At 41.9% G+C, this 27,722-nt stretch overlaps 1 protein-coding gene, 1 long non-coding RNA gene and 2 other non-coding genes across 4 annotated transcripts; 3 read left to right on the forward strand and 1 right to left on the reverse strand.

The window, feature by feature from the left end:
* The first annotated feature begins 944 nt into the window (after positions 1-944).
* On the forward strand, positions 945-2,097 carry LOC127163430 (uncharacterized). The gene is made up of 5 exons (XR_007827479.1): positions 945-1,099; positions 1,189-1,276; positions 1,525-1,564; positions 1,667-1,716; positions 2,001-2,097. It is a non-coding gene; the product is annotated as an uncharacterized LOC127163430 (long non-coding RNA).
* Positions 1,373-1,449, forward strand: LOC127163621 (small nucleolar RNA SNORD49). Its single transcript, XR_007827507.1, has one exon. It is a non-coding gene; the product is annotated as a small nucleolar RNA SNORD49 (small nucleolar RNA).
* On the forward strand, positions 1,856-1,927 carry LOC127163620 (small nucleolar RNA R38). The gene has a single exon (XR_007827506.1). It is a non-coding gene; the product is annotated as a small nucleolar RNA R38 (small nucleolar RNA).
* On the reverse strand, positions 2,071-16,487 carry LOC127163377 (fas-binding factor 1 homolog). Its single transcript, XM_051106580.1, has 30 exons — positions 16,062-16,487; positions 15,571-15,598; positions 15,429-15,479; positions 15,290-15,341; positions 15,025-15,085; positions 14,332-14,382; positions 14,131-14,239; positions 13,964-14,044; positions 13,804-13,848; positions 13,578-13,697; positions 13,342-13,474; positions 12,483-12,640; positions 12,116-12,212; positions 10,174-10,587; positions 10,023-10,094; positions 9,875-9,936; positions 8,410-8,510; positions 8,211-8,330; positions 8,029-8,129; positions 6,893-7,099; positions 6,591-6,698; positions 6,376-6,515; positions 6,181-6,299; positions 5,960-6,082; positions 5,603-5,788; positions 4,142-4,318; positions 3,923-4,060; positions 2,873-2,966; positions 2,698-2,801; positions 2,071-2,196 (listed from the first exon to the last, which is right to left on the reverse strand). The coding sequence occupies exons 1-30, from the start codon at positions 16,062-16,064 to the stop codon at positions 2,116-2,118; spliced, it is 3,336 nt and encodes a 1,111-aa protein (XP_050962537.1). The 5' UTR covers positions 16,065-16,487; the 3' UTR covers positions 2,071-2,115.
* Positions 16,488-27,722: the final 11,235 nt, after the last annotated feature.

Below are 27,722 nucleotides of genomic sequence, written 5' to 3' on the forward strand. Positions count from 1 at the left end.
GCAATTAAAAGATACCAGCAATTCTAGTTTACCCCAGTATAAAGACATTTTAATCACTCATAACGTTTGGAGAGAAAATGCGCAGGCACTTGACAACAATGAAGTTTCTAGTGCGCATATGTTGAGCGCCAGTAGCTGCTTTTTCATCACCCTTCAAATTACGCAAATTAAAATTGCGAAGAGAGCAGACAGGAAAGCCTCTATGGTGAAGGGAGAGAATGCTTGATGTTGCAGACTGGTAATATTTGTCAGCATGTTATCATTGATTATCATTACCGTAAAAACCATGCTTTGGAAAGAAAGAATGGTGTGTCTGTGCATCAAAACATGTGAAACATTTGTGTTACATAATATTACATTAGATTTAGTCACAATTAGTTTTTACAAACAAGGTATGTTTTTTAACATTTTATAATTATTACCAATTGTATCCAATATGTAGCTTTAATTAAAAAAAGTTCATTGTTTAAGTGACCTTTATTTTGTACATCTAAATAGGGGATGAAGGCATGTTAAATTGTGCAGTGGATAAATAAATAACATTTTCCACATACGTTTAAAATATGTAATTACATTTACGTTGCAATAATATGATTTTATGTTTTCGTTGATGTTTCTAAATAACTTTATTTTGTAAAGCGCTTCCCTTTCCCAGCGTGCATTACGGTTTCCACATGACATTTCCTTCGCGCCAAACTCATTAATGCTGCCTTTGTAGGGCACTTGGAAGGGAAACACTGATGACAGCTAAGCTGTATGATCCTTTTAAAAATAATTTAATATAAGTGTTTTAATAAGTAAGTTCCAAGTGACCGTTATTTCGAACGCTACAGCTTTCAACCCTCCAAAACTCAAATTCGAAGGGAAAAGCGCACAGGGATGATCACTGCCGAATGGCACACACCCCTAGTCACGTGGGTCGTGACGTTCCACCGCTATAAAAGTGGACGCTCAGTGCTTCTCGTTCTCTTTCCCTGTGCAGCACGTGGGTGTTTGCTCCTCTTCAGACATAGAGGACAGATCAGCTCAATCAAAGCGTGTTCATTATGAATTACAAGCAAAGATCCGATCGCAGCGCATCCAGACCACCATGATAAATGTAAGTCTGTCTTTCATTAATATTACACTTATTTCAAGTCAGATTATGGCGCTGGGTGTTTAACGGGTTTTCCCTTTGTCTTTCTGTAGGCTGGATTCAATGTGACTTGGAACAATGTAACTTGAACTTCTGCTGGATGCTTTACTGCGTGATTATTACGCCCAGTTCGCAAAAATGGTAGGTTTTCCAATTTGTATGTTTTAGTGTATTATTCAGAAGTGTGTTGCTTTAATGTATTACTCAAAACTGTGATGTATTGATTATAAGGTTGTGTTCTGTGATGAAACTGCTACATAGGAAGTGCCGTCTGATGCGATAACTGACGATGTCAAAGCAAAATCATTCTGAGACGCACAACGTGCGGATATAAAATGCATCACTGTTGTGGAGACGCAGATTTCTGATCATGTGACTTTTCTCTACAGGTGAACGTGTGCATCTATAAGCCGATTCAGCGCTAATCAGGTAAAGCAAACCAAAACCTCATGTTTGGCTGCATGCTTCTGAGATTAATCTGCATCTGTAACCTTTGACAAAACCCATCTGATGCATGTTTTCACTGTGCAGATGGAGCTGAAACAACCATGAGGCGTCCTGATTCACCTGGATACAGAGCTGTATGTACAAGTTCTGTTTTACTATAAATTCAGTCTTAAATGGTGTAATTTAAATGTCTTTTTGATCAGAATAGATTCTTGTAAAGAGAGGGGGGGAAAAAAAACCTGACCCAAAAGTCAGTGTTTAGACATTATTCATTCAAGCCTGTGATGAAAAAAAGTTATCCCTGTCTGAAAAACATGTGTGGAGTTTTGGTAACCTGAGGCTTGTGTGCTTGAGTTTAATAATGAATTTCTTTATTTTACAAATTATTTAACTAAAGTGACTCATTCACTTTTTGCAGAAACGCTCCACGGTGACTGATGAATGCTGGAGATTGATGTCAGACCGTGAAACCTCTTTTTACAATGTTTATTATCAAATAAAGTCTATCAAAATGATTCTTGTCTCTGTCTTGGTCATGTGTTGAGGCTTGAGTTGTATGAGGTTTTCTTCAGAGTGTCAAGGAAATACTGCTCCTCCTGCAGGAAGTCTCTGTCCTGTTAGAGAAATGACCAGAAACCATTAGTATGGGTAGCATGTAGCCTATTTGGGGGAAGTAATTTAAGGCAATAATGGCTGAGCAGTGCTTCAAATGTGAATCGTTTAACTTAAAGGACTTCTTAATGCTGTTGGGGCTTTTTTTTTTTTTTGGTGGGGTATGTTTTGGTTCAAATTGGTAATTTAATTGGTAGTGGTAAGAAAAAAAAAAAAAAAAACAAAATATCTAGCTAATTGACATTCCTGGACTGTTCCAGACCAGAAATCAATATCCTCTCTGTTCGACAATAAAGGTAGTTGTGAGGTGGGTAGTGCCCTATGAAATTAGTGAGATTTTTTTTGTTGTTGTTTTTTTTTTTTTTTTTTTTTTTTTATTCTCAACTCATTTTTAATGGTAAACTAAGGTATTAATTTTATTTATTATTATTTTTAGTTTGATTCACAAGTGTATTTGGGTAGTGCCGGGTAATCAAAGCTGAAGTGAGCGTGTGTTGCTGTACCTTCTCGGCGGTGTGTTTGATGAGGGCAAGGCGAGCATGTAGTTCAGCAGGCTGCGGGTTCACAACGGCGCTCAGGTGTGTGCTGGCCAACGCTGGAGAGAAATCTGACAAACACATGTGTGATTAGCTGTCTGACATATTGAACATCTGCGGTGAGTCTGACTGAACAGAGTACCTGTGATGAGAGGCGCTGATGTCCCCGGATGGACAGGAAGAGTGTGTCTCAACCGCTCCATGTCTCTGTGATGATCTGTCATCCTCAGACGCTCCTGCAGATCACACGATCAGAGCACAACAGTAATTAAATAACTACATCATTTAGCAGTGTCATCAGTTTAGCTGTTTTCACTAAAGTGCAGCTTTATCAGTAAAAGAATCACAAATACACTCCTAAATATCCCCTCTCTCAGTTTTGAGAAGTCTGGTTTATCCCAGTCAATCATTTTTTTTGTACAGCACTTTTAAATCTAATAATGTTTTGTTTGAATGATTCACTGATTCGAGTTGCCATATGCTGTTATGTTTTTTTTATAGTGAAGTATCAACAATATCTTAACAATAATACAGCTCCATGGCGTTTTTTTTTTTTTTTTTCCCCAAAATTGTTTTTCCAATTTATTTTTTTCTTTCGATTCATTGGTTATTTAAATTCAGCTGAATTCACAAAACATACATTTTTAACAAGAACAGATATGTGTATTTGTCCCCTCCAAATTTCATTTTATTTGTGCTCCAAAGTCTGTGCTATTTGTTGTAATTTTTCTGAAATATGTGATTCAATTAAAAAATGGTGGTAATCAAAACAATTTATAAAAAATTAACATTTTAATCTTTTAAAATGTAATCAAATGAAAAATATAACAATTATTTACAAGACAGTATTTTTTTTTTTAATTTTTTAAATAAAATTTGAACGTGTTATAGATCAAATTATGGATCAAAACATTTTATTGGGTGATATTTCATAGAAAATTTTATTATTATTATTATTATTATTATTATTATTATTATTATTATAAGAATGTCATGATATTCTTCATTATACATTTGATCAGTAAATCATGAATTTTAATTTATGAAATTTGTAGAAACAAATATTCCATAAATTCCATTTTTATGTTTGGATTCTGTTTTCTGCACAACTTAAATCATAATTTAATATTTCATATATGAAATAAATGTGTTTTTGAGTGGTTGTGGTCAGTGATGAGTGTGTGTGTGAGACCTGTTGTAGGTTGTGCTCCTGTTGTCGTAGTCTCTCCATCTGCGTGTGGATGTTGCGTAGTCGTGTCTGATGTTCAGCCTCCACCTGTCTGGCCTCTCTCAGCGCTCGCTCTCCCTCCTCAAAGCGCTCGGACGCCAGCTGTAACACAGGAAATGCTTCAGTGTCACATGATCAGTGTCTCACACTCACACAAACAGCTCTGCTGCTGTAGTGATTTACCTTACTGAAGCTCTCCACCTCCTGCGCTCGTGTCTTGAGTCTCAGAGCCGCAGCGCTCAGTCTGTCTTTCTCAGTGTCCAGCTCCTGTTTCAGTTTCTCTAGACAGTCTCTCTCTCTCATCAGCGCTTCCTCCTTCTGTTTCAGCTCTCCGGCGCGCAGCTTCAGATCCGCCTGATCCTGAATATCACCATGGAAAAATGTGAATTATTAAAAAAAAAATTACTTTCTTTAAAAAAAAAAAAAAAAGACTCATCTCATCTGACAGCCTGCAGTCTGTTGTATAAACTTTATTTTGTATTAAAAGTAACAGGAATGCCCCTGTTATTATTAACTAAAACTATTAAAGTTGTTTTCTTTAAATAAAATAAAGCTGAAATAAAAATAAATAATTGATGAAAAACTTATAAAACTAATAAAAATGGCAAAAGCACATTATAAAAATACTACAATTTAAACTAAACTTAGATTTAGATTATAAATACATGTAAATTGAAATTTAGTTTATAAATAAATGTAACTTAAATCTTTTAAATAATGCTAAATATAAATGAAATGAAAACGCAAACTAATGCATCAAACATAAAAATAAACAATAAAACTAATCAATAAACACCATAACAGTATATACATAATACTAACATTATATATTATATATGAATCATCCTACATATATTGTCATTGAATATCACTTAAATTTATTTACTAGTTTCATTCGGAAATGCATCATATTATGTTGTAACATAGGTTTTGGATTCTTTTTTTAAACATAAAATGTACATGTAATACAACCTCTTGAAAGAAAAAAATGTTTATACTTTCGCAATTCAGACTTTTTTCTAAGATAATTTCTTAGAATTGAAAACTTTCAACTCAACATTCTGAATTTAATTGTCAGAATGTTAAGATTTAAACTGTATTCCAAGATACAAAGTTGCAATTCAGACTTTAAGATACAGAGTTACTTAAAGACAGTTTAGAGAGAAAAAAAAAATCATAATGGAGACAAAAACTCACAACAAGTGAGATGTTCACTTGTTCATTTGTTTATTTATACCTTTCCTTTTTTTTTTTTTTTAAATTCATTGATTAATTCATTCATTTTTGCATATTTCAATATATTTTTAATATATTTTTGCTGTTCTCAATTTGGTGTTTTTTTTATTTATTTAATTATTTTTTTTATTTTATTAGTCTTTCATTTATTTAATACATACTGGAATATTTGTTTATTATTTTTATCTATTTTTGTTTAACCAAAATGTTTCTTTATTTTGAGATGGTAACTTAATAAGATATAAGTAAGATATAAACTGTGATATAAAGTAAAAATAGTGAGATAGGTGTCTTGATTAATATTAGTTGTAAGAGCATGAATGCATGCAAATCCATTTTTTGGCATGTGCTGTCATCTGCTTATATAGTATGGACAGTGTGTGAGCCGGGTTGATGCTACCGCCGTACCTGTGCCATGCTGATGATGGACCCCTCTCTGTTTGCGTCTCTCTCCAGGGCTCGGCTGGCCTCTCTCTCGATGCGCTCCTGACGTAGTTTCTCCTGTGTGTGAAAGCGGCTCCACTCGGCCGCCAGTTTCCTCCGTTCTTCAGCACAGTGCTGCATGACGGACTGCTGCTCCTCCAGCAAAGCACTCTGACACGGACAGACAGACTAATGAGCCTAAAAGCATCAGCGCTTATGTGTTTATTTAATTTGCATGTTTCTAACTTCACACGTGAAATGAGTCCAGTAAGGAATAATGTGAATTTATAATTGAAATCATATTTATCGAGTTATGTCATGTGATGTCCTTTTGCATCTGACCTTTGCCCTCTCCAGCTCCTCTCTCTCCATGCCGAACTGTTGCATCATGGTCCGTCTCTCCTCCTCCAGTCCTCGCAGAGATGATTCAGCTTTGGCCTGTTCTGACGTCACCCGCCAGCGCTCCTAAACACACAAACCAGTGTAACATCATGTTAAACACTCTCAGATGTTCATTTTTAATGCTTTATCCAAGTTCAGAGTAAACGTCAAGGTTTCTTGACCTTCTCCAGCTGTCTCTGCTGCTCTGCCAGCTGTGTGTCCATCTTTGCGATGACCTCTTTGAGTCGTGACCTTTCTTCGGCCATTTCACGCTGCTGCTGACTTAAGCGATCCTGTAGAACTGTGAGTGTATGACAGATTCAGATCTGCTGATCTGTTTTTTACAGATCTGGAGATGTTGACGTTTGTGTTTGTACCTCTGAGCTGTTCGTCTCTCTGTCTGGCTCCGATCTCCAGTCCCTGCGCTGTGTTTTCATGTGAACTCTCCACTCGAGACGAGAGATCTCCCAGCCTGCGGGAGAACTGCTCCATCTGCTCGATGACCACTGTCAGAGACCTGCACACACACACAGAAGCTCCATGAGATCTGGCTCAAACCACTAAAGGACATCTTGTCTGTGATGTGCAGCACCTGGTCTGAGACGTAGCACTGGTCACAGCGTCAATCTCCTCGTCCTTTAGTTTCTTTAGACGCTGGATCTGTTCTTCATGATCTCTCTTCATCTCTAGGATGGACTTCCTGTAAAACGTTTATTAAAAAGCCTGTTTTACACTCAGGTGGGTTTTTCTGTAACTATTCTCAGGTTTTAAAAAAGGACTCATTTTGTGCTCTTTTTTTTTTTTTTTTTTGATAAAATGTTCTTTTTTCTGATGACAAGCTAATAATTAAAGAATACTTTTAACTCAAACCTTCAGGGAAAGTGTGTGCATCACCTTTGCAGGTCTCTGAGTCTCTCCACCTCTCTGTCTCTGTCCTGCTGACACTGTGCAAGTCTGCGCTGTTGCTGTGCCTGCATCTCTGCTCTCTCCTGCTCTGCCAGACGTGTGACCGCAGCCAGTCTCTCCGCCAGATCCTCGTTCTCCTGCCGTGAGCGCAGCTCTCGCTGAGCAGCCGATTCCTCCAGCAGCTTCACACGAGCTCTGAGACGAGAACACATACATCACATAGCCTCTCTGTGTGTGGGCGTGTTTCCTGTGTTACCACTGCCTGTGTGTTACCTGTGTGTTACTGCTGCTTCCATGTATGTGTGTGCTAACTATATGTTACCGCTGGCTATGTGTGTTACTACCACTGCCTCTGTGTGTGTTACCTGTGTTACCGCTACTTCTGTGCGTGTTACCTGTGTGTTACTGCCGCCTGTGTGTCTGTGTGTGTTACCTGTGTTACTGCTACTTCTGTGTGTGTTACTGCTGCTTCCATGTACGTGTGTGTGTGTGTGTGTTAACTATGTGTTACCACTGGCTATGTGTGTTACTACCAATGCCTCTGTGTGTGTTACCTGTGTTACCGCTACTTCTGTGCGTGTTACCTGTGTGTTACTGCCGCCTGTGTGTCTGTGTGTGTTACCTGTGTTACTGCTACTTCTGTGTGTGTTACTGCTGCTTCCATGTACGTGTGTGTGTGTTAACTATGTGTTACCGCTGGCTATGTGTGTTACTACCACTGCCTCTGTGTGTTACCTGTGTTTCCGCTACTTCTGTGTGTGTTACCTGTATGTTACTACCAATGCCTCTGTGTGTGTTACCTGTGTTATCGCTACTACTGTGTGTGTGTTACTTGTGTTACCTCTGTGTGTATGTTACCTGTGTTACCACTGCTTCCGTGTGTGTGTTACTGCTGCTTCCGTGTGTGTGCGTGTTACCACTGCTTGTGTGAGTGTGTGTGTGTGTGTGTGTGTGTGCATTTGGATGGGTGAAATGCAGAGCACAAATTCTGAGTATGGAACACCATACTTGGTCACACGTCCTTTCCTTTCCTTTCCTTTCCTTTCCTTTCCTTTCGCATTACTGCCATCTGCCATCTGTGTGTGTGTGTGTGTGTGTGCGTTTGTTACCTGTGTGTATTTTACCTGTGCATGTTCTCCATGAGCTCTGTGTCTTGTTTGTGTCTCTGTTGCACACTCTCTAACAGCATCTGATTCTGGTCTCTCTCCAGCTGTAAACTCCTCACCTTAACAAATATACATGAAGCCTCAGTTTCTGCATTCAGCTGGAGTCCCTTAAACAATCAACACATCTTAGGTAACTGTACCTGTCCCTCCAGCTGAATGATGCGTTTCTGCAGTGACGTCACATCATGCTGATGGTCCGTGTCTCTGAGTCTCTGTGAGTCCAGAGAGCTGCTCAGACCCCACAGCTGAGACTGAGCCAACTACACATTAACACACAACCATTTATTAGTTTACATGAATCACCATTACAGCATGTTTTACATTTGATCTGTGTGTAACCTGTTGTTGTATGAGTAGCTGCTGTAGACTGTCTGCAGGTAAAGGTGTGTGTGTTTGTGTCGCAGGTACAGCACCCTCTGCAGGTGACTTCTGTGGAAACACTAAAACAACAGCAGTTTTAAATAGCAGTTTTGATATAATCTACACACTAAGTCATATGCATTTTCTTTATGCAGAATATAATTTCCCTTTTTATTTCCTTCATACTTTTTTGTTCGTTTTCATGAGCTTGATATAATAGTTATTATAAACTCCTGCTCTACACTATTAGCACCTACTCCACACTGCAGGGGGCACTACAGCAGGCACATGCCACCCCTGGACGGGGTTTAAGGGGGGCATCTCTGTCTGGACATCCCATCCTGAGGGTGTTCTGGGGTCCTGAGCATGGGGTTTGTGTTGTGTGCTGCTGGTTGAGTTAAAGGGCCGTGATTCAGGCACTTTGGACTGTGATGAGAGGGTCTGACTGAGTCCTGGAATGGGACAGAACCGGTGAAGAGGGTCTGAGGGACATGACGAACACGGATAAGTGAGAAACATAGCCTGATATATACTATGGGAGTGATGAGATCTAGAGATTTCTAAGCAGATAACTGGGTCACTATAGGTGAGGGAGTGAACTGTGTTGTTTAGGGATGAGGTCTGTAAAAGTCTAAAAAAGTACAACTATAAAATGTATATTAACTATTAAAATTTTCAATGGTGTTACCTATGTGTTACCGCTGTGTGTGTTACCTGTGTGATACCACCTGTGTGTTACCACTACTTCTGTGTGTGTTACCTGTGTGTTTTACTACCAATGCCTGTGTGTGTTACCTGTGTTACCACTACTTCTGTGTGTTATGTGTACATCACCTGTGTGCTACCACTGCCTCTTTATGTTATCTTTGTGTTACTGCTGACTCTCTGTGTGTTACCTGTGTATTAACGCAACTTCTGTGTGTGTTACTTGTGTTATCTCTGTGTGTATGTTACCTGTGTTACCACTGCTTCCGTGTGTGTGCGTGTTACCACTGCTTGTGCGTGTGTTACTGCTGCTTCGGTGTGTGTGTGCACTTGGATGGGTGAAATGCAGAGCACAAATTCCGAGTATGGAACACTTGAGGCCCCTAAGAAGTTTGCTGAGGGCTCCTGATTGAAAACCGGTCATCTAAATCTAACATGGATTAAAGCGATAACCAAACAGTTGACGGTAGTCATTCACTTCCATGGTATGGAAAAAAATACTATGCAAGTCAATGGCTACCGTCAACTTCTTGGTTACCTACATTCTTCAAAACATATGCTTTTGTGCTTTTGTCATCTCTTGTGTAAAAGGAGCACTTTCTTGCCAATGAAATCACTTCAAAATTTCAAAATGACTGACATTTATATTCGCTATGAAAAATTTCCAGGAATTTTTCGTATTTGTAGTAACTCCAAGAGAGTGTAAAGTGTAATTTAACAGCGCAGTGTTTCACTGTACCAGGTTTGTGTTGAGTTTCTGAGCTCGTGTTGAGTTGTATGGAGACACCGGTGGACTCTCTGCTGGAAAACACATACATACTTTATTCAGTCCAGTGTAAATCACATGACCACACGTACAGCAGTGACTGTCACTGTATTAACTGTACCTGGGCTCTGTGTTTAGGACGGGAGGCTCGTCCTGCCGTCTTCGTGTGGCTGAAGGCACGTTTGATTTAGAGCTGCAAACACATCACACGTTTGAGCGAACCTCAGTGCATCATGATCCACTCCTATCCAACATTCATTAAAAACGCTCACCTGACAAACACATCCACTTCCTCCCCCAGACTTGATGAAACTTCTTGTTTCGTCTCTCTTTCCTCTGATTGGCTCACTGGCTGTGTTTTCTTGCGACTCAGTGCTCCAGCGAGCCAGTCGTCTTCCTCGTCCTCGTCTCTCTTCACTGGTTTTGAGATGGTTTTAGGAGACGAGGGTGCGGCTGGTGGATCTGCAGATGCTGTTTTTAAACTGGGCGTCTCTTTTCGGGCCCCTGTGGAGGGTGATGCCGGAGGCTTGAGGGTCTCTGGTGCAGATTGTTTGGGTTCCTCCTTCATCTTTTGCTCCTCTTCATCCTGCTTCAGGCCGAGCCAGTCTGATCTAGGCCGGGCGGCGCGTGTGGAGGGTTTGGGTTTGTGTTCGGGCGAGTGAATGCTTACGTCTTCAGTCGAGAATCTGACATGATAAAGAACTACACAAATTAGTTTTATTCTATTAAAATCAAGAAATATGTAGTTGTATAAACAATGCAGAACAAACTACAGTGATAAACATGTCTGATCAATGTTAGCAGCCCCTAATAGCCAAACTTTTCTGATAGCATTATTGATTTGTTTTTTGAATACTTCTTCTTGTATTATGTAAAAGAAACAATTTTGTTGTATTTTGTTAATAGGTAGAAATAAAATAATTTTTGAAAGTTGACATCTTGCATTTTGTTAATGAAAAAACAAGGTATCACTTTACAATAAGGTTCATTAGTTAACATTAGTTAACTTAGCTAACATGAACTGAGAATGAACAATACTTTCACAGCATTTATTAATCTTAGCTAATGTTAATTTCAGCATTTATTTGTGCATTATTAAAATCTAAAGTTGTGTTTGTTAACATTAGTTAATGCACTGTGAGCTAACATGACATAACAATGAATGACTATTTTTATGAACTAACATAAAGATTAATAAATACTGCAATAAATATATAATTCATTGTTCATTCATGTTAGTTAATGCATTAATGTTAACAAATGACACGTTAAGTGTTATAAAAAAAATAAAAAATGAAGTAGGCATGTATTATGTTTTTTTTAATTGTCATTTTTTTATTAATTATATATATATAATTTTTCATTTTAGTGAAGTATTGTCTAAAAAATGCATGCATTGTTAATACGTAGACATGATACTAATTGGTTTAATTTCACAATTAAAATTATTACAAAGTAATGATAAATTACAGTAATTGTGAGGTATTCAAGCATGATGATGGTAATACATTTTTTGTTACTTAAAATTAACTGATTTTTTTAAAATCACAGTAATCACTTGTAAAATATTTTTTAATGAATACAATAAAAATTACATATTGTTATTATTATTATTATTATTAGGATAAAATCTCCTGATAGCATTATTATTAATATTTTGGTTTATTTTTAGTATTTTAGTGAATTTTGAGTAAATGTTGTGTAAAATAGTACATTTTCTGTATATCATGTTGTATTGTTGTGTTTATGGGTAGGCCTGATAATTGAAAACTGAAAAAATAATATATTACATCAGTTTTTTGATGTAAGAAAGTAAGTATTCCTACAATATGTTAACATTTATTTTATCTTAATTGATTTTAATCTTTAAAAAAATAATTATATTAAAGGTATTTTTACATTATTTTAGTAAGGATGGGTAATTTTTACTGTATTAACAAATACTTTTATTAATTCATTTTTACTGCATTATTTTTAATGATAACATCTACAGATACATTGATATTTATATTTTTATTTGTTTTTGAATAATTTAGTACATTTTCAGTAAATACTGTGTAAGCTTTTGCATACATCTTGTTGTAATGTCATGTCATTTTGCAAACTTTCAGTAAATGTTGTGTAAAAATCTAAATATTTATGAAATATATTAAAAAATATAAATTAATAAATAATTCAGCAGCCCTCTAGGTTAATGTGTCTGTGTTGAGTCACCTGACAGACTGTCTGCGGGACTGACGGCCCTCTGGAGTCGAACCCATTGTGGGCTGATAGGAGCCAAATGTGAAGTCCTCCTCATCCATCAGAGATGCTACACAGAGCAGAACCAGTGGTTAGTGCTTATTTATTGACTTAATTTACATTTATGCATTTGGCCAACACTGTTATCCAAAGTGACTTGCCTTGCATTTAAGATTCAGTTTCATGCACTCTCTCGTAAACAAACACACCCATGTTGCAAGCACAATGCTGTACAGTTTGAGCTACTATTTTAGCTGTGATATGATCTATTACTTAAATGATATTGCAGTAGTGCCCCTCTTGCATCACTCAATTCATAGTAATCTTTTTTCATTGCAACCTTTTCCAGCTGAGCTCTTCTCTGGCGGTTTCTCCATCTGTTTCTCAGGATGTGGCGTGTCTTTCTTTTCTCCCGTGGTGGGTCTCTCCAGCAGACGAGGAGACGTCCCTCGGCCCAAGATCTCATCCAGTCGTGTGCGAGCTCTCAGAGGAGGATCACTGATCACAGAGGACACAATTACACAAATCACAAAAGGTTCAGTGTCATATACTCCATAAATAATCCAAACTAATTATGAAAAATCAAAAAACACTTCAGGCTTGTTGAGTGCATGGTACCTTTTTGACTTCTGAGGTTCATTTTTAAAAGATTTTACACATTATATTAGACTGTCACATATATTATATGTGATATTTGTAGCAATAGTCAAAACTACATTGTATGGGTCAAAATGATACATTTTTCTTTTATGCCAAAAATCATTATGATATTAAGTAAAGATCATGATCCATGAAGACATTTTGTAAATTTCCTACCGTAAATATATCAAAACTTAATTTTTGATTAGTAATATGCTTTGCTAAGAACTTCATTTGGACAACTTCAAATTTTCTCAATATTTAGATTTTTTTGCACTCTCAGATTCCAGAATGTCAAATAGTTGTATCTCGGCCAAATATTGTCATATCCTAACAAACCATACATCAATGGAAAGTTTATTTAGTTTTCAAAACGGACCCTTATGACTGGTTTTGTGGTCCAGGGTCACATATATACAATTTAGTTTTAATGTTACTTTCATTTTAATTTTTATTGTATGAACAGGATATTTTCAGATGGTTCAAACAAAACTGGTTTCATCCAAACCTCCTAAAAGCTTCCAGGATTAAACCCGCACGGGTGTGCAGACATACTCTACCTGTCTTTTTTCTGTGTCTTTCCATTTCCTTGTGTTTTGCGTGTTTCTCCAAAGCCCAGAGCATCCATCAGATCATCTTCATCATCGTCAAATGTCAGATCTTCCCTTTTCTTTACAGCAGCTGCTGGAGATGCTGTTAAAACACATTTCAAAGAGAAAGAGACATCAAAGAGTGGCTGTTGGGTTTATCTGCTGTTTTAGTCAGTCAGATCTTTGAGACATCACCGTTTTCTCACCCGTATCTGTTTTCTGAGGAACGGCTGGTGTGGAAGAGGACAGAGGCTCGGTTTTCTTTGTCGTCTTCTGTTTGTGTTCCAGGTCATCCAGTAAATCATCTAACGAATCATCCACTTTATCTGTGAAACATAAAGAACTGTCATGTTTAACTTCAGGATTTCAGGATGCTTTTTTTGCCCACAAAGGTGCTGCTCAAAGCTCAACCATCCTGATGTGTTTTTATACCTTCATCAGGAGGAGGAGGAGGTTCAAGACCTCCACCTTCATCATCTGAACCATATGCAGCGTGAAAATGGAGCAAATGGAGAAAATCATTCCTCAAAACCCTTATGAAGCCATTTGACCTGTTAGATGCTGTCAAGAGAAGAAGTGTTTTTGCACTTACCCAGAAAGCTGAACTTCTTGTAAGTTCTTGCTGTGGAGGCCGGAGCAGAACTGGGCTTTTTCTCCTCAGGAACCATTTCCTCTGCAAAAACACATATTTTAATATTTTCAAAACAGTCCTCTGAGAGTCAAATCATTTGTTAAAACCCTAACAGTACCGAAATGCACCTGTGATTTTGCTCTTGTCTCCTGCTTTAGAAGTTTCTTTTCTCTGAACAGGAGCTGAGCTTGGCTTCTTCTTGGAGCCGAACAGATCCGCATCCATGTCATCCATGTTCTGGAATGAACAAAATCAGAATGTTGTCATAAGTCTGATGATGTCACAAATCATATTTCAGCCAATCAGGAAACAGAACCTTCTAGATTTACCTTCATGCTGTCCAGTAGAGCAGCAGGATCAGCTTCAGACACGTCAGAGCCCTAAAAACATACAAAATAAAACAAATTTAGGTGGACTGTTTCCAGTGTAGTAGACAGGGTAATTATCAATAACTGAAACTAAAACCATAAAAAACATGTTTCCTAAAGTAAACATTAACTGAAATATAAAAACATAAAAAAACCTATTTTATTTTTTCAACAAGACAACATTTCTTATTTTTATTTAGTTTAGCTTTTATTAAAAAAAAAATAATATATATAATAAATATATATATATATATATATTATAATTATAAAACTATTATAAAACTTTAATAGTATATGAGTGATACTAAAATAACACTAAGTGGATGTTTATTGCAATTAATGTAGGCTTTGAAATTCATTTGATTAATTTATCTAAATGAGCTAAACATGAGTTCTTTATATTTCCTATATTAATGGATGTTACATGTGAACAAGTGAATTTTAAACACATAAATAAAAGACACTGTAAAAGACAATTTTTTCACCTGTTTTGTCTTAGCTTCTTTCAATTCTATACCATTTTAGCATATTGTGTAGTTTTTAAGTGCTTAATAAATTTTAATTGAACTTATTTGAATCTGATTAGTACTTAAAATTGTTTCATTTCTGCACCATTTCTTGTATTTTCAGCCTTTCATTATGAGCGTGTCTCACCTCATCATCTTTCTCAGCCTCTTCTGCCAGTTTACTGAAGAAATCATCGTCCAGAAGTGACCTGAATGCAAAGAAAGTAGCTTTATTGGACGTTTACACTGGTGACAGACTATCTGTTGATGTTTATTCTAGATGGTTTGTGGTAAACAGCTGTGCTACCTGTGTATTTCAAGCATTATGAGTTGTGCCCCAAAGTTCAGCGCAAGTGTTTTGCATAAACCACCTTAACAAATGTAACCAATCAGCTTTAAGATGCAGCACCCACCTCTTGCCGCTGCGGGACGTAAGGGCTGCAGGTGATCGCACCTTCACCGGACCTGTGGACCAAAGACACTCGCCTTTACAACAGGTAAATCACATTTACTTCTTTTAAATAATATTGTGATTAGATCAGTGGATAGTACCTTCATCATCATCATCACCCAGCAGATCTCCTAACACATCATCTATAGAGCCTGAGAGAAAGATGGAAATATTACAGTTCATATAGTACAGTCATTAAACATATGAGACATAAACACAGACATGAGCTGAACAAAAACTCACTTCTGAGGCCCTTCTTTTGTCTTGAAGTCTGCAAAAGATGAAGATGAGACGATTAATAACCTTTCATGCATTTCACAATTGCAGCTGTCTTTTCTGATAACATTGTTTTTCGCACATCAATGTTTATGTAATTTATTGTACTATAATAGTGCATTACTATATTTGTATTATTGTATCATTACACAGAATAAAGTAGCAACATGCACTGATTTATAATACATAAAGTACTTTTACATAATTTTTACTAAGTTACAAATTAAATAGCAACAAATTTTGATGAAAAGCTGTCTAAGACAATTATATTTTGAATACTGTTATTAATTGATGTTGTTAAGTACTGGCAGCTACGCCTCACCACCCCTGTTTGCTTCACCATATTTTATTCTTTGTATGAATTACATGTGAATGAATTTACATGTATAATGTCCTTTTATTAATAATAAATAAATAAATAAATATATATATATATATATATATATATATATGTTTACCATGTCTGATCCCCAGCAGGAGAAACTGAGTGTTTATGGTGAAATCTGTGCGCGTGCCCGTTACCAATGGAAACCAGCACAGCGTCTACAAGAGCGTCTCCAGAATCAGCTGATCATCATTAAAATCCTGCTCTGGACCCGCTGGAGATCCACTTCTGCTGCCCGATCTGGTTCTGTCTGGAAGATGAGGACCCAGAACTAAGGAAAATCAAATCGTGTCTGTTTTCTGGACGGGAAGAGCTTTAGTGTTGATGAATCCGTTCTTCAAATCTTGAGTCATTCCTTACGAATATCTGTATGCGAAAGTACCGAATACAGCGACAAGTTTAATCCACACTAATATGTAAAATATTGTTATTTACGCATGAGCACGATTTCATAAGCGCTACTTATTAATCGCAGTGACTTTGTCCTCCACAGGTTTGAAACCCGTGTCTCTGACGCACTTCCTGTTTACAACAGTGCTTCATGGGTAATGTAGTCAAAGTAAACATTGTTCACTTAAAGGAACAGTCTGAAATATAATTTAATAAGAGTGTGCCGATGTCATGTTTATTTATTAGGGGTGTGACGAGACACTTATCTCACGAGACGAGACGAGACACGAGATTTTTAGACTTTTCTTAAGAGATCCTTAGTGATGAAATATATAGGGAAAATAGTCTTTTTTTCAACTGAAAAAGACAAAATTCCAGAAAAAAAAAAAAAGAAAAATAGGGCATTTTGAACTTTATGAATTTAAACTTCCATTTTAATGAATTATATGCAGTAATAAACAACATTTAAAGAAGAGCTTCACGATTCTGGATAAATTAAGAATCCCAGTTGTTTTTAATAAATTGGAGACCATGATTCTCTCACGATTCTGGAGAAAAAAGATTAGAAAACTAAATAAAATAACGTAATTTACAAGTGGTTCTGACAAACTGTTCATTGCTTAAAAATTTTAAAAACACAATTATTTAAAAAAAAAAAAAAAAACATTCAATGAAGGAGTCAGTGGCTGCGTCCGAAAGCTCTAAAATGCTGCCTTCGGAGGCAGCGTTCCAAGGCAGGAAGGCATTAAGGCACGTCCGAATTCTAATTCTGCTTCACTTCCTGTCTCCGGAGGTACCTTCTTCTGATGGAATTTTGAAGGCAGCATAGATGTATCCTTCACTGCCTTCGATTTCCCACAATCCTGTGCATGTGCGTCATATAGGCTATATAAATAAAGATATTCTGGTGAAATTAAACTTGTTACTTTATATAATAGATGAGATCTTGACCATGGTATACTTTATGAATCGTAATAGTGTAAAAAGCATAATAAATAATATTGTTTGTAATAATAGTATTTAATAAAATGTTAAAAGGGTTCAAATGAGTAGTGAATAAGAATAATATTTACAACATACTACCAATAATAACGAAAGAGCTAACAATGACCTGTTCTGCAATATTACTTGAATCAGAGCTTTTATTTTTTTTTAAGCACAAAGTAACTGCCAGTCGTCTTCTCCGACGCACAGACCTTCGGTGGGTAATGACATTGAGGTCTTTATGTATTATTAAAGCATTTATATTAAACTGCATAAGATCGTAACCTAGCAACGGCGTCACGTTCTGCTGCCTCTGAAGTCTGTCCGAAACTGTTTCTAGAGTTGCCTTCGCAGCCTTCGAAGTCACTGATAAGGTAGTCTGACGGCTGAAGGTCTGGAATTCATAGCAGCTTTCTTTGGCTAAGGCCCGCCCATAAGGCCGTTTGACCGACATGTCAAACAACCAATCACAGTTCGTTTCGTTCAGCGTCACGTTTCGGGGCGTGGAAATGTCCCCACAACAACAGACCAGTCAGCATAGAAAATCAAAGAAGGAGAAGAAAACAAGCAGTAATAGTCATTGATCTGTTCGTGCACGTATAACAACAATGGCGTCTGCATTATATCTCTTTTTGTCTCCACTAAGTGCCTCAAACAAAACTCCTGGACATCGCTTTGTTTCCCGGCGGACCGAAAATAAACGCGACACTCGCATCCCCCCGGAAATCCGATATAATTCAACCAATCAGATGACGACTTCGACATTCCTGAAGTGTTTCCAGTTAAGTGTACCATATGCATCAGACGTTTAGCCAACGTTCCGTGGGCGTGACGTCTGAGGCTGAGACTACTGATAAGGCAGCGTGGCAGCAAGTCAGCTGACTAGGCTTTCGGACGCAGCCTCTGAGTGAACAGGTGTGTTCGACTTTATCTACGGCTACAGACGGCGATCAACAAGAGAAGCCGAGAGCAGTCGGGGGGCGGAGTTGAAAACGGAGGCGTCAAGTCGGACACTTTCTGCTCTCGTTAGTGACGCTCTCGCGGTGTTTGCATGCTCTATCACAGATGAAGTGAATTAAATGCAACATTTATCAAATACACAGACTTTTCAAAAGCGTTTTCATGAGCAACAGAAACACGTTTCATATACTGCTTAATACAGCGCCATCTGAACAAGAATAATGATCAACATAAACATATACTGTTTAAATACTAATAAAGTGGGGTTATATATGCTGTTATCAGTGTTTTATGATAAATCTGACTCAATATAACATTGCGACTACAGTAAAAACACTTCTATTGTTCTAAAAACACAGATTTGTCAGCATTATGGGACTTGAGGATGTTAGAATAAACCCAAAACACACGTGATCGTTGTCATGCGGTAAATCTGGCCAATCGTGAAACAGCCATGTGGTCATCAGAGCTCCTGCAGCCGCTCTGAAGAAACTGCGCCGGCTGAGTCAGTCGGCTGCTCTCGAATCGCTATCGCGGTACTTTGATGGCACACGTGACAGTCACGAGTCGGACAAAATTTCTAACCGGCATGCACTGCTTCAAGTCAGAATTTGATCGAGCTGCGCAGCCCTGCGTTAAGTCGAACACACCTAACGACTTCATTCCCTACATTCGTTCACTACTTTTTACCCACAATGCATTCTGATTTCGAGTGTACAACCGATGTACGCTCGCTGAAGCACTATATCCCACAATTCAATGCGGAGAACCGACGAGCTGGAAGAGAGAGCGGGAGCGAACAAGTTTGAATGAGAGATGTCGTACATCTTTATTATTTCTGCTTTAATGTTTATTTCATGCATTATTTATATCAAAATATATTATATAGGAATTGAATCAGTTTAATATTTTACTAATTTACTGAGCTAACGTCTTTGTTAATTTACAAAAAAATGTGATAATTTGGTGGATATGTTCGTTGGTAGCGTATTCATTCTGATGTAAAATTAACGGTCGCATAATCCCTATTATTTATGTATGTTTATTTGGGTGGAAACGGTGCTAGTTGTCACATGAAACGTGCGTTCATTTATGATTTTTGAAAATTATTTATTGGATTTTTTTGAAAAAAATATTTTTTCATGTAGTAAGTGCATACAGGCAGTCATATGCATTTTACAACCACAATGAAATGAATCTTTCTTCTTGTCTTCTTTCGCTTGTGTTGTTGACCTGTTTCAGAACTGGTTTATCTGGTTTATTTTCGAATTTCAGACATTCCTATTCACTTTTCCTAGCAACATGACAGTAAAGCAAGTTTCAACATACTGTGATGGAATGTATACTGTAAATGCTCATTAAACTTTGGTGCTTCAGGGAGAAGGTGAACATTCTTTCATCTGAGAATGAACTTTACTTTGTTCATTTTGTTAATTTCTGGTTCTGTCATCCTGATGATATCTGATGGTATGTACATGCCGGATAATCTTTTAGTTTTTTTATCCAAACTGTATGACGTTGCCCCAGGGCTTCAGTTGAGGGAATGTTGAATCTAAGGATACAATTACTTAAAGGATTATGGTTTTGAATAATTGAATAATCTGTTTATTTAGATTGAATTTGTTAATATAGTTATATACTAAATCCATTAGTTCTGCATGAAAAGTGCACAGATCGTTTTTATTTAGCATGCTTTTTTACAAGCTTTTTTCCCCCTGTGGTTTTACACACATTTACACCAGGAGTAAATATTGTCACGGGTGTGGAGCAAAGCGACAGACACAGTGGGCGTGACGTCAGGCCTCAGAGAGGCTTTTATTAAACAATAAATAGAAAGTTTCCAAAAAGGGGGAAAAAGTGTCCAAAATAAATGGGGGATCTGGTGTCCTCGACGTGAAGGGAATCCGTGAAGGAGGGGCAGTGTCCAGAAGAGTAGGGTCCAGGTAAGGGGCGGAGTCCGGGGGCTGCACGGGGTCCGCGGCAACATGGCGGGTAGCGGCTTCCTTTAGCGGCTTCATCCATTCCTTAGCGGCGCCACTTCCTCAGGCGGGTGAGAAGGCCCGGCATCCTGGCCCACAGCCATTTCCATGCGGCTCACGTCCGGACCGCGGGTCCGGCAGCTCGTCCATCCTATCGGCGGCGCTCGTCCCTTTACGCACCCTTCCTGGACCCACGAGGACACCAACGTGCATGCACGGGGAAGAGACCGGTCTCCTGAGGAGAGGCGCGCTCGGCATTTTAACAGCGGCGGTGATGAGGCTTCATTCACATCAGGTGTGCCTCATCACACGCCGCCAGACCTGAATGTTTCAGCGCCCCTCCTCCTCCCACACGCCCACTCCCGTCGGGAGCCTGGTGAAGGGCTGCGATTACCGACGGGGTGAAGCTGACAATTAGGGGGGAGGCAGCCGACTCGTCACAACCCCCCACCCCAAGCGACATCCCCATCATCAGGCCGCCGCCCACGCAGGAGTGCTACCTTCCTCAACCAGGCTCCAGCGGTTGGAGTGGGCGGGGATTCCTCTCCGGGCGACTCCCTCTCGCAACGCCACCGGACCGGGGACAGAGAAACCGGAATTTAGTCGACAGCCTCAACCAACCGCAGGGTAAGTGATACTAAATGAGAGAAGTCACTTACCCCTTTAGCGGCTGGGAGGCCGTCACCGTCGTCTCTCCGTCCCATGGGTCCGAATCTTCCTTGACTTCTTTTGCGAGCAAGAGGGGATGATGTCATCAGGTGTTTCCCACTGCGCTGTCTAAGCTCCGCCTATGCCCGCATTCTCCACCAACTGTCACGGGTGCGGAGCAAAGCGACAGACACAGTGGGCGTGACGTCAGGCCTCAGAGAGGCTTTTATTAAACAATAAATAGAAAGTTTCCAAAAAGGGGGAAAAAGTGTCCAAAATAAATGGGGGATCTGGTATCCTCGACGTGAAGGGAATCCGTGAAGGAGGTGTAGTGTTCAGAAGGGAAGGGTCCAGGTAAGGGCCAGAGTCCGGGGGCCGCACTTGCTCCCCGCCGGGGTCCGCGGCAACGTGGCGGGTAGCGGCTTCCTTTAGCGGCTTCATCCATTCCTTAGCGGCGGCACTTCCTCAGGCGGGTGAGAAGGCCCGGCATCCTGGCCCACAGCCATTTCCATGCGGCTCACGTCCGGACCGCGGGTCCGGCAGCTCGTCCATCCTATCGGCGGCGCTCGTCCCTTTACGCACCCTTCCTGGACCCACGAGGACACTAGCGTGCATGCACGGGGAAGAGACCGGTCTCCTGAGGAGAGGCACGCTTGGCATTTTAACAGCGGCGGTGATGAGGCTTCATTCACATCAGGTGTGCCTCATCACACGCTGCCAGACCTGGATGTTTCAGCGCCCCTCCTCCTCCCACACGCCCACTCCCGTCGGGAGCCTGGTGAAGGGCGGTGATTACCGACGGGGTGAAGCTGACAATTAGGGGGGAGGCAGCCGACTCGTCACAATATTCACAGCATTTTGTAACAATTGTCATTTTAGGGTTCGTTGTACAGGGACCACCAAGTCCTCTGTTTATTCATTTGGGAGGCTCATTGGTTTTGCCCTGTTATGTGGATAAACCTTTACCAATGAAAAGACTGAAGGTGGAATGGACAAGAACAGACTCAAATAATCTGGTTCATCTGTTCATCTATGGTGAGAGTCGACCAGAGGAACAGCATGAGGATTATTATGAGAGAGCTCACTTCTTTGATGACCTTGTTAAAGATGGAATCTTCTCCATTCGTCTGGATGATCTGAGAGCTGAAGATGTTGGCTTTTACAGATGTAAAGTTTACAGTTGGAAATATGTTGTAGAAACTGTGGTTCACATAAAAGATGTTGGTGAGTATGGATCACTGTCTGGAGGGATTTTTGAATGCAATTTCTTGGAAGTTATTTTCATGCTGTGATTTTGTACCTGTTTGTTCTTTTAGTGCATTTGATGGTATCAGGATCAAACCAATCAGTTTCTGTGTATGTGGGTGAAGACGTCACTCTAACCTGCTCTGTGGACAGTCACATCACACCTGAAGAGGTTTCATGTGTCACGAATCTGGTTGGTGATCTGCGGACCGCTCACCACCAGATGTCGCTCTCCCTCTGTTTACACACTCTGACTGTTGCACTACACCCCCGTCCAATCAGAGACCGTATAAAAGCCCCGGCCTTTCTGTCACTCACCGCCGAGTATTGAACAAGTTTATCTAGTCATACGAAGCGTTTCTTTGTGTTCCTCCCGTGTTGTGTCTTTCTGTTATTCTGGCTCCTCGTCTGGTTTGTCTCAACCCCCCCCGCCTGTTTATCGACTATTCTATTGCCTAGCCCTTCACGGATATCGTTCGCCGCTGGATTGACCCTCGCCTGGATTAAGGATTACTCTTGTCTCGCCGTCCATACACCTGCCTGCCGTTGTTTGACCCTGCCTGCCTGACCATGTTTATGTCTCGTCCTGTTAATAAAGGTTTGCACATGGATCCGCTCGCCTCACGTCTCTCACTCAACGTTACAGAATACTCGGCCGCAACAGGATCCAGCAGCTTTCATTTTGGACATTCTACAGGTATGGACTTTGGACTATTTAGTTTGGGCTCGTCATTTACTGTGGGGGTTGCGGAGGTGGAACGCGACAACGCGGTAATGGCGGCCGCGCACCCCGCTCATATAATGACGGCCGCGCCGGAGCGCGACGCCACAGATCCACTGGCCGCTTGGCTCACTCGGGGAAATGCGGCCACGCTGGAGCGCGCCCGAGCAATGACGACGGCAATGGATCGCATTGCTCAAATGGCGGCGAACGTAATGGATAGCATCGCTCTAATGGCGGCGACAGCTGTGCCCGTTCACAAAATGGCGGCCGCGTCGGAGCGCGTCCACACAATGGCGGCAACGGCGGAGCACGTTCACAAAATGGCGGCGGAAACAGAGCTCCGTCACGTCACAGCTGCCGTATCAGAACCAATTAAAAGTACAGTTACATTTCCTGAGGCAAGTCAAGTTAGAACTGTTGTTCCTGTGTCAAGTCGGGTTAAAGCTGTGTTTCCTGTCTCAAGTCAAGTTACAGAGCCACCGCACAAGATGGCTGCCACGCCAGAGCCACCGCACAAGATGGCTGCCACGCCAGAGCCACCGGCCAAGATGGCTGCCAAGCCTGAATCCCCGGCCAAGATGGCCTCCGTTCCTGAGTTCCCGGCCAAAATGGTCACCAAGCCTGAATCCCCGGCCAAGATGGCAGCCACGCCAGAGTCTCCGGCCAAGATGGCCGCCAAGCCTGCGCCCCCGGCCAAGAGGGCCGCCAAGCCTGCGCCCCCGGCCAGGATGGCCGCCAAGCCTGAGCCCCCGGCCAAGATGGCCGCCAAGCCTGAGCCCCCGGCCAAGATGGCCGCCAAGCCTGAGCCCCCGGCCAAGATGGCCGCCAAGCCTGAGCCCCCGGCCAAGATGGCCGCCAAGCCTGAGCCCCCGGCCAAGATGGCCGCCAAGCCTGAGCCCCCGGCCAAGATGGCCGCCAAGCCTGAGCCCCCGGCCAAGATGGCCGCCAAGCCTGAGCCCCCGGCCAAGATGGCTGCCGCACCCGAGCTCACGGACCCGCCAGAGCGCCCTCAAGCGACCGCTCGTACAGAGCCTGCTCATCCAGTGTCTCCGCTGGAGACGCCCAGCCCTCCAGAGTCTCCGTTGGGGTCGTCCAGCCGTCCAGAGCCCGCTCCTCAAGAGCTCCCTCCAGAGCCCACGTCTCCTTCGGCACTTCCTGAGTCAAACCAAATCACAGCTGTTCCCCACGAGCCAAGCCAAGACACCGCTCCACTTCCAGAGTCAAGTCACGCCCCGCCTGACGGCCCAGAGTCAAGTCACGCCCCGCCTGACGGCCCAGAGTCAAGTCACGCCCCGCCTGACGGCCCAGAGTCAAGTCACGCCCCGCCTGACGGCCCAGAGTCAAGTCACGCCCCGCCTGACGGCCCAGAGTCAAGTCACGCCCCGCCTGACGGCCCAGAGTCAAGTCACGCCCCGCCTGACGGCCCAGAGTCAAGTCACGCCCCGCCTGACGGCCCAGAGTCAAGTCACGCCCCGCCTGACGGCCCAGAGTCAAGTCACGCCCCGCCTGACGGCCCAGAGTCAAGTCACGCCCCGCCTGACGGCCCAGAGTCAAGTCACGCCCCGCCTGACGGCCCAGAGTCAAGTCACGCCCCGCCTGACGGCCCAGAGTCAAGTCACGCCCCGCCTGACGGCCCAGAGTCAAGTCACGCCCCGCCTGACGGCCCAGAGTCAAGTCACGCCCCGCCTGACGGCCCAGAGTCAAGTCACGCCCCGCCTGACGGCCCAGAGTCAAGTCACGCCCCGCCTGACGGCCCAGAGTCAAGTCACGCCCCGTCTGGTCCCAGGTCTGCTCCAGAGCTCCCGGCAGTTGGAGAAGCCGCGCCAATGCCTCCTGAGGTGTCAGCCGTGGCTGTGGATCCTCCCTTGGAGGCGGCGCCCCCGCACAAGCTTTCTGCTTCTCCCTTTTTCCTGTCTGCATCTTCTGTCCCAGCTTTCCCCAGGTCCCAGACCATGACGCAGCCTCCTGCTCCGCCCCGGAGGGCCGCTCCGCCTCCTGCTCCGCCCCGGAGGGCCGCTCCGCCTCCTGCTCCGCCCCGGAGGGCCGCTCCGCCTCCTGCTCCACCCCGGAGGGCTGCTGCTCCTTCTCCCCCTATTCAGTCTACCTCCTCTATCCCTGCTCTCCCAAGGTCCCAGGCCGTGACGCGGATTCCTGCTCAGCCTCCTGCTCTGCCCTGGAGGGCTCCTGCGCCTCCTGCTCTGCCCTGGAGGGCTCCGGTGCCTCCTGTTCCGCCTTCGGCGGCGCCCTGGAGGGCCCCTGTGCCTCCTGCACCGCCTCCGGCTCCACCCTGGTGGGCTCCTTCTCTGTCGGTCCTGCCTCAATCACCGGGTCCTCCGCAGGGACCTGGCCCTCCAGCCCTTGCCCTGTCTCGCTCCCGCCCCACCGCTCCCCTGGACTGGTATTCTGTTGGAGCGTCTGGAAGCCGCTCTTTGGGGGGGGGCTATGTCACGAATCTGGTTGGTGATCTGCGGACCGCTCACCACCAGATGTCGCTCTCCCTCTGTTTACACACTCTGACTGTTGCACTACACCCCCGTCCAATCAGAGACCGTATAAAAGCCCCGGCCTTTCTGTCACTCACCGCCGAGTATTGAACAAGTTTATCTAGTCATACGAAGCGTTTCTTTGTGTTCCTCCCGTGTTGTGTCTTTCTGTTATTCTGGCTCCTCGTCTGGTTTGTCTCAACCCCCCCCGCCTGTTTATCGACTATTCTATTGCCTAGCCCTTCACGGATATCGTTCGCCGCTGGATTGACCCTCGCCTGGATTAAGGATTACTCTTGTCTCGCCGTCCATACACCTGCCTGCCGTTGTTTGACCCTGCCTGCCTGACCATGTTTATGTCTCGTCCTGTTAATAAAGGTTTGCACATGGATCCGCTCGCCTCACGTCTCTCACTCAACGTTACATCATGGAGGAAAATGGATAAAAATGAAGAAATTCCAGTTCTTCTCTTTCAGAGCAATAAAGTTCAGCTAGATTATTCAGATGAGCGATACAGAGACAGAGTTGAGTTCTTCACTGCTGAAATCCCCAAAGGAAACTTCTCTCTCAGACTGAAGGTTAACAAAACTGAGGATAAAGGAGTTTACATGTGTCAAGCAAAAAATGAACATCTGTCAGCAAACACAACAGCAATCATAGAACGACTGGGTGAGTCAATGAGAAAACATACTGATGGAGCCTCCATTTCATATGGCTGTTTATTTATTGTCCCAAATCATTTTGACTGTTTGAGGGTGCAGCCTCCACTCTCCATGGAATACTGATGGCATTAAATCATCAAAATTAGCTGTTTATTTATTGTTTACTTTTTTTTTTCTTTTAAATGTGTCTTGTGACACATGACAAGGAATGAGGAATGACAAGGAAACCTAAACAATCCCTTTTTGAAATTTTTTTATTAATTCTTAATATAATATAATATAGCCTAGGGCCCGTGTCCTGCAGAGTTTTGCTCCAACTGGATTATTCAAGGTCTTACGAGCCTAGGCATACTAGACACTTCCAGGCAGTTGTGTTGAGGCAAGTTGGAGCTAAACTCTGTAGGACACTGGCCCTCAGGACCAAATTTTAGGACCCCTGATGAAATTGAGATCTATTAGATATTTAACAAATGTGAGCATGTTAACTCTTTTATAGTTCTATATTTATCTAAACATCCCTCAAACTTTATGGTATTTTAGGTTTTACACTCACAAACTTTTCAGAGTTCCACTTCATTCAAGTGGGTGAGTGAAGTTTATATAAACAGACCCTCAACCCCTCGTTTTGAAAGAGTGAGCATATCCACTTCATATGTACACATCAGGTAGCTCTATATAGCACAATGCAACATGACTGATTGACTCCCATCCCAAACAACTGTATGATATATAATTTTTTAATATTTAAAAAAACCCAAACATACCTATATTCATACAGAAGGCTGCATAAAGCAAACTCGCAAGAGAAAAAATATAAAAAAAAATATGTCAACTCCATAGCGGATTTCAAGTTGATCAAATGCTTAGGACCAGTGCTTGAAGTGGGCTGGTACGCACCGGTATGCAGTACCGGCAGTTCTTTAGGGGACCGCGGAGCACAAACTAATGTGGGGTTAGTTGTAACACCGTTGGTTTAAATATTTCCACACATGCTAGCATAACCAAATTGACGGTATTTACTAGTTGCCATAGCAACACCATACAAAGAAAAAAGTGGGCCAAAATCGAAATTTTTTTTGAAGATATCACTAGTAAAAGTAAATTTCTGGCTGAAGTAAATTTTTCATCTCAGTTTTTAGTATTCATTTTTAGTATTAATTTATAAATTAGCAAATCTGCTAATATTTTAATCTCCAATGTGTTATTTATCAGTTTAGATAGTTTATTAATACTTTTCAAACCAGCAGAAGACGCTAGCCAGTTTAAATTCCAGTCGTGCTGATGGGGAATGTTGGAAAGGAAAGAAAAGAAAAGCAGGTGACTTGTGGCCAAGTATGGTGACCTATACTCGGAATTTGTGTTCTGCATTTCACCCATTCAAGTGCGTGCACACACACAGTAGTGAGCAGTGAACAAACACACACATACCCACCCACCCAGAGCAGTGGGCAGCCAAAATCCCAACTACAATCCCTGCTGGACCTGAGACTCAAACCCGCAACCTTTAGGTTGCTAGTATAACTCTCTGACCATTAGGCCACAACTGTCCCCACACTGTGTTACAATGATGGCTGAGTGGAACTGTTTCAGCAGCTCCTTCGGCACATTAAACTTCCTCAACTGGCGAAGGAAGTAAAGCCTCTGCTGGGCCTTTTTGAC

Source organism: Labeo rohita, chromosome 3 (genome assembly GCF_022985175.1).
Source record: "Labeo rohita strain BAU-BD-2019 chromosome 3, IGBB_LRoh.1.0, whole genome shotgun sequence".
NCBI lineage: Eukaryota > Metazoa > Chordata > Actinopteri > Cypriniformes > Cyprinidae > Labeo > Labeo rohita.

Bases quoted from the DNA above. Each gene is read 5' to 3' on its own strand.
- LOC127163377 (XM_051106580.1), bottom strand. The intron at 7,100-8,028 runs GTAAAATACACA...TTCTCGTCTCAG, and splicing joins CTCATGGAGAACATGCACAG to AGCTCGTGTGAAGCTGCTGG. The intron at 2,802-2,872 runs GTACTCTGTTCA...TGTGTTTGTCAG, and splicing joins ATCAGCGCCTCTCATCACAG to ATTTCTCTCCAGCGTTGGCC.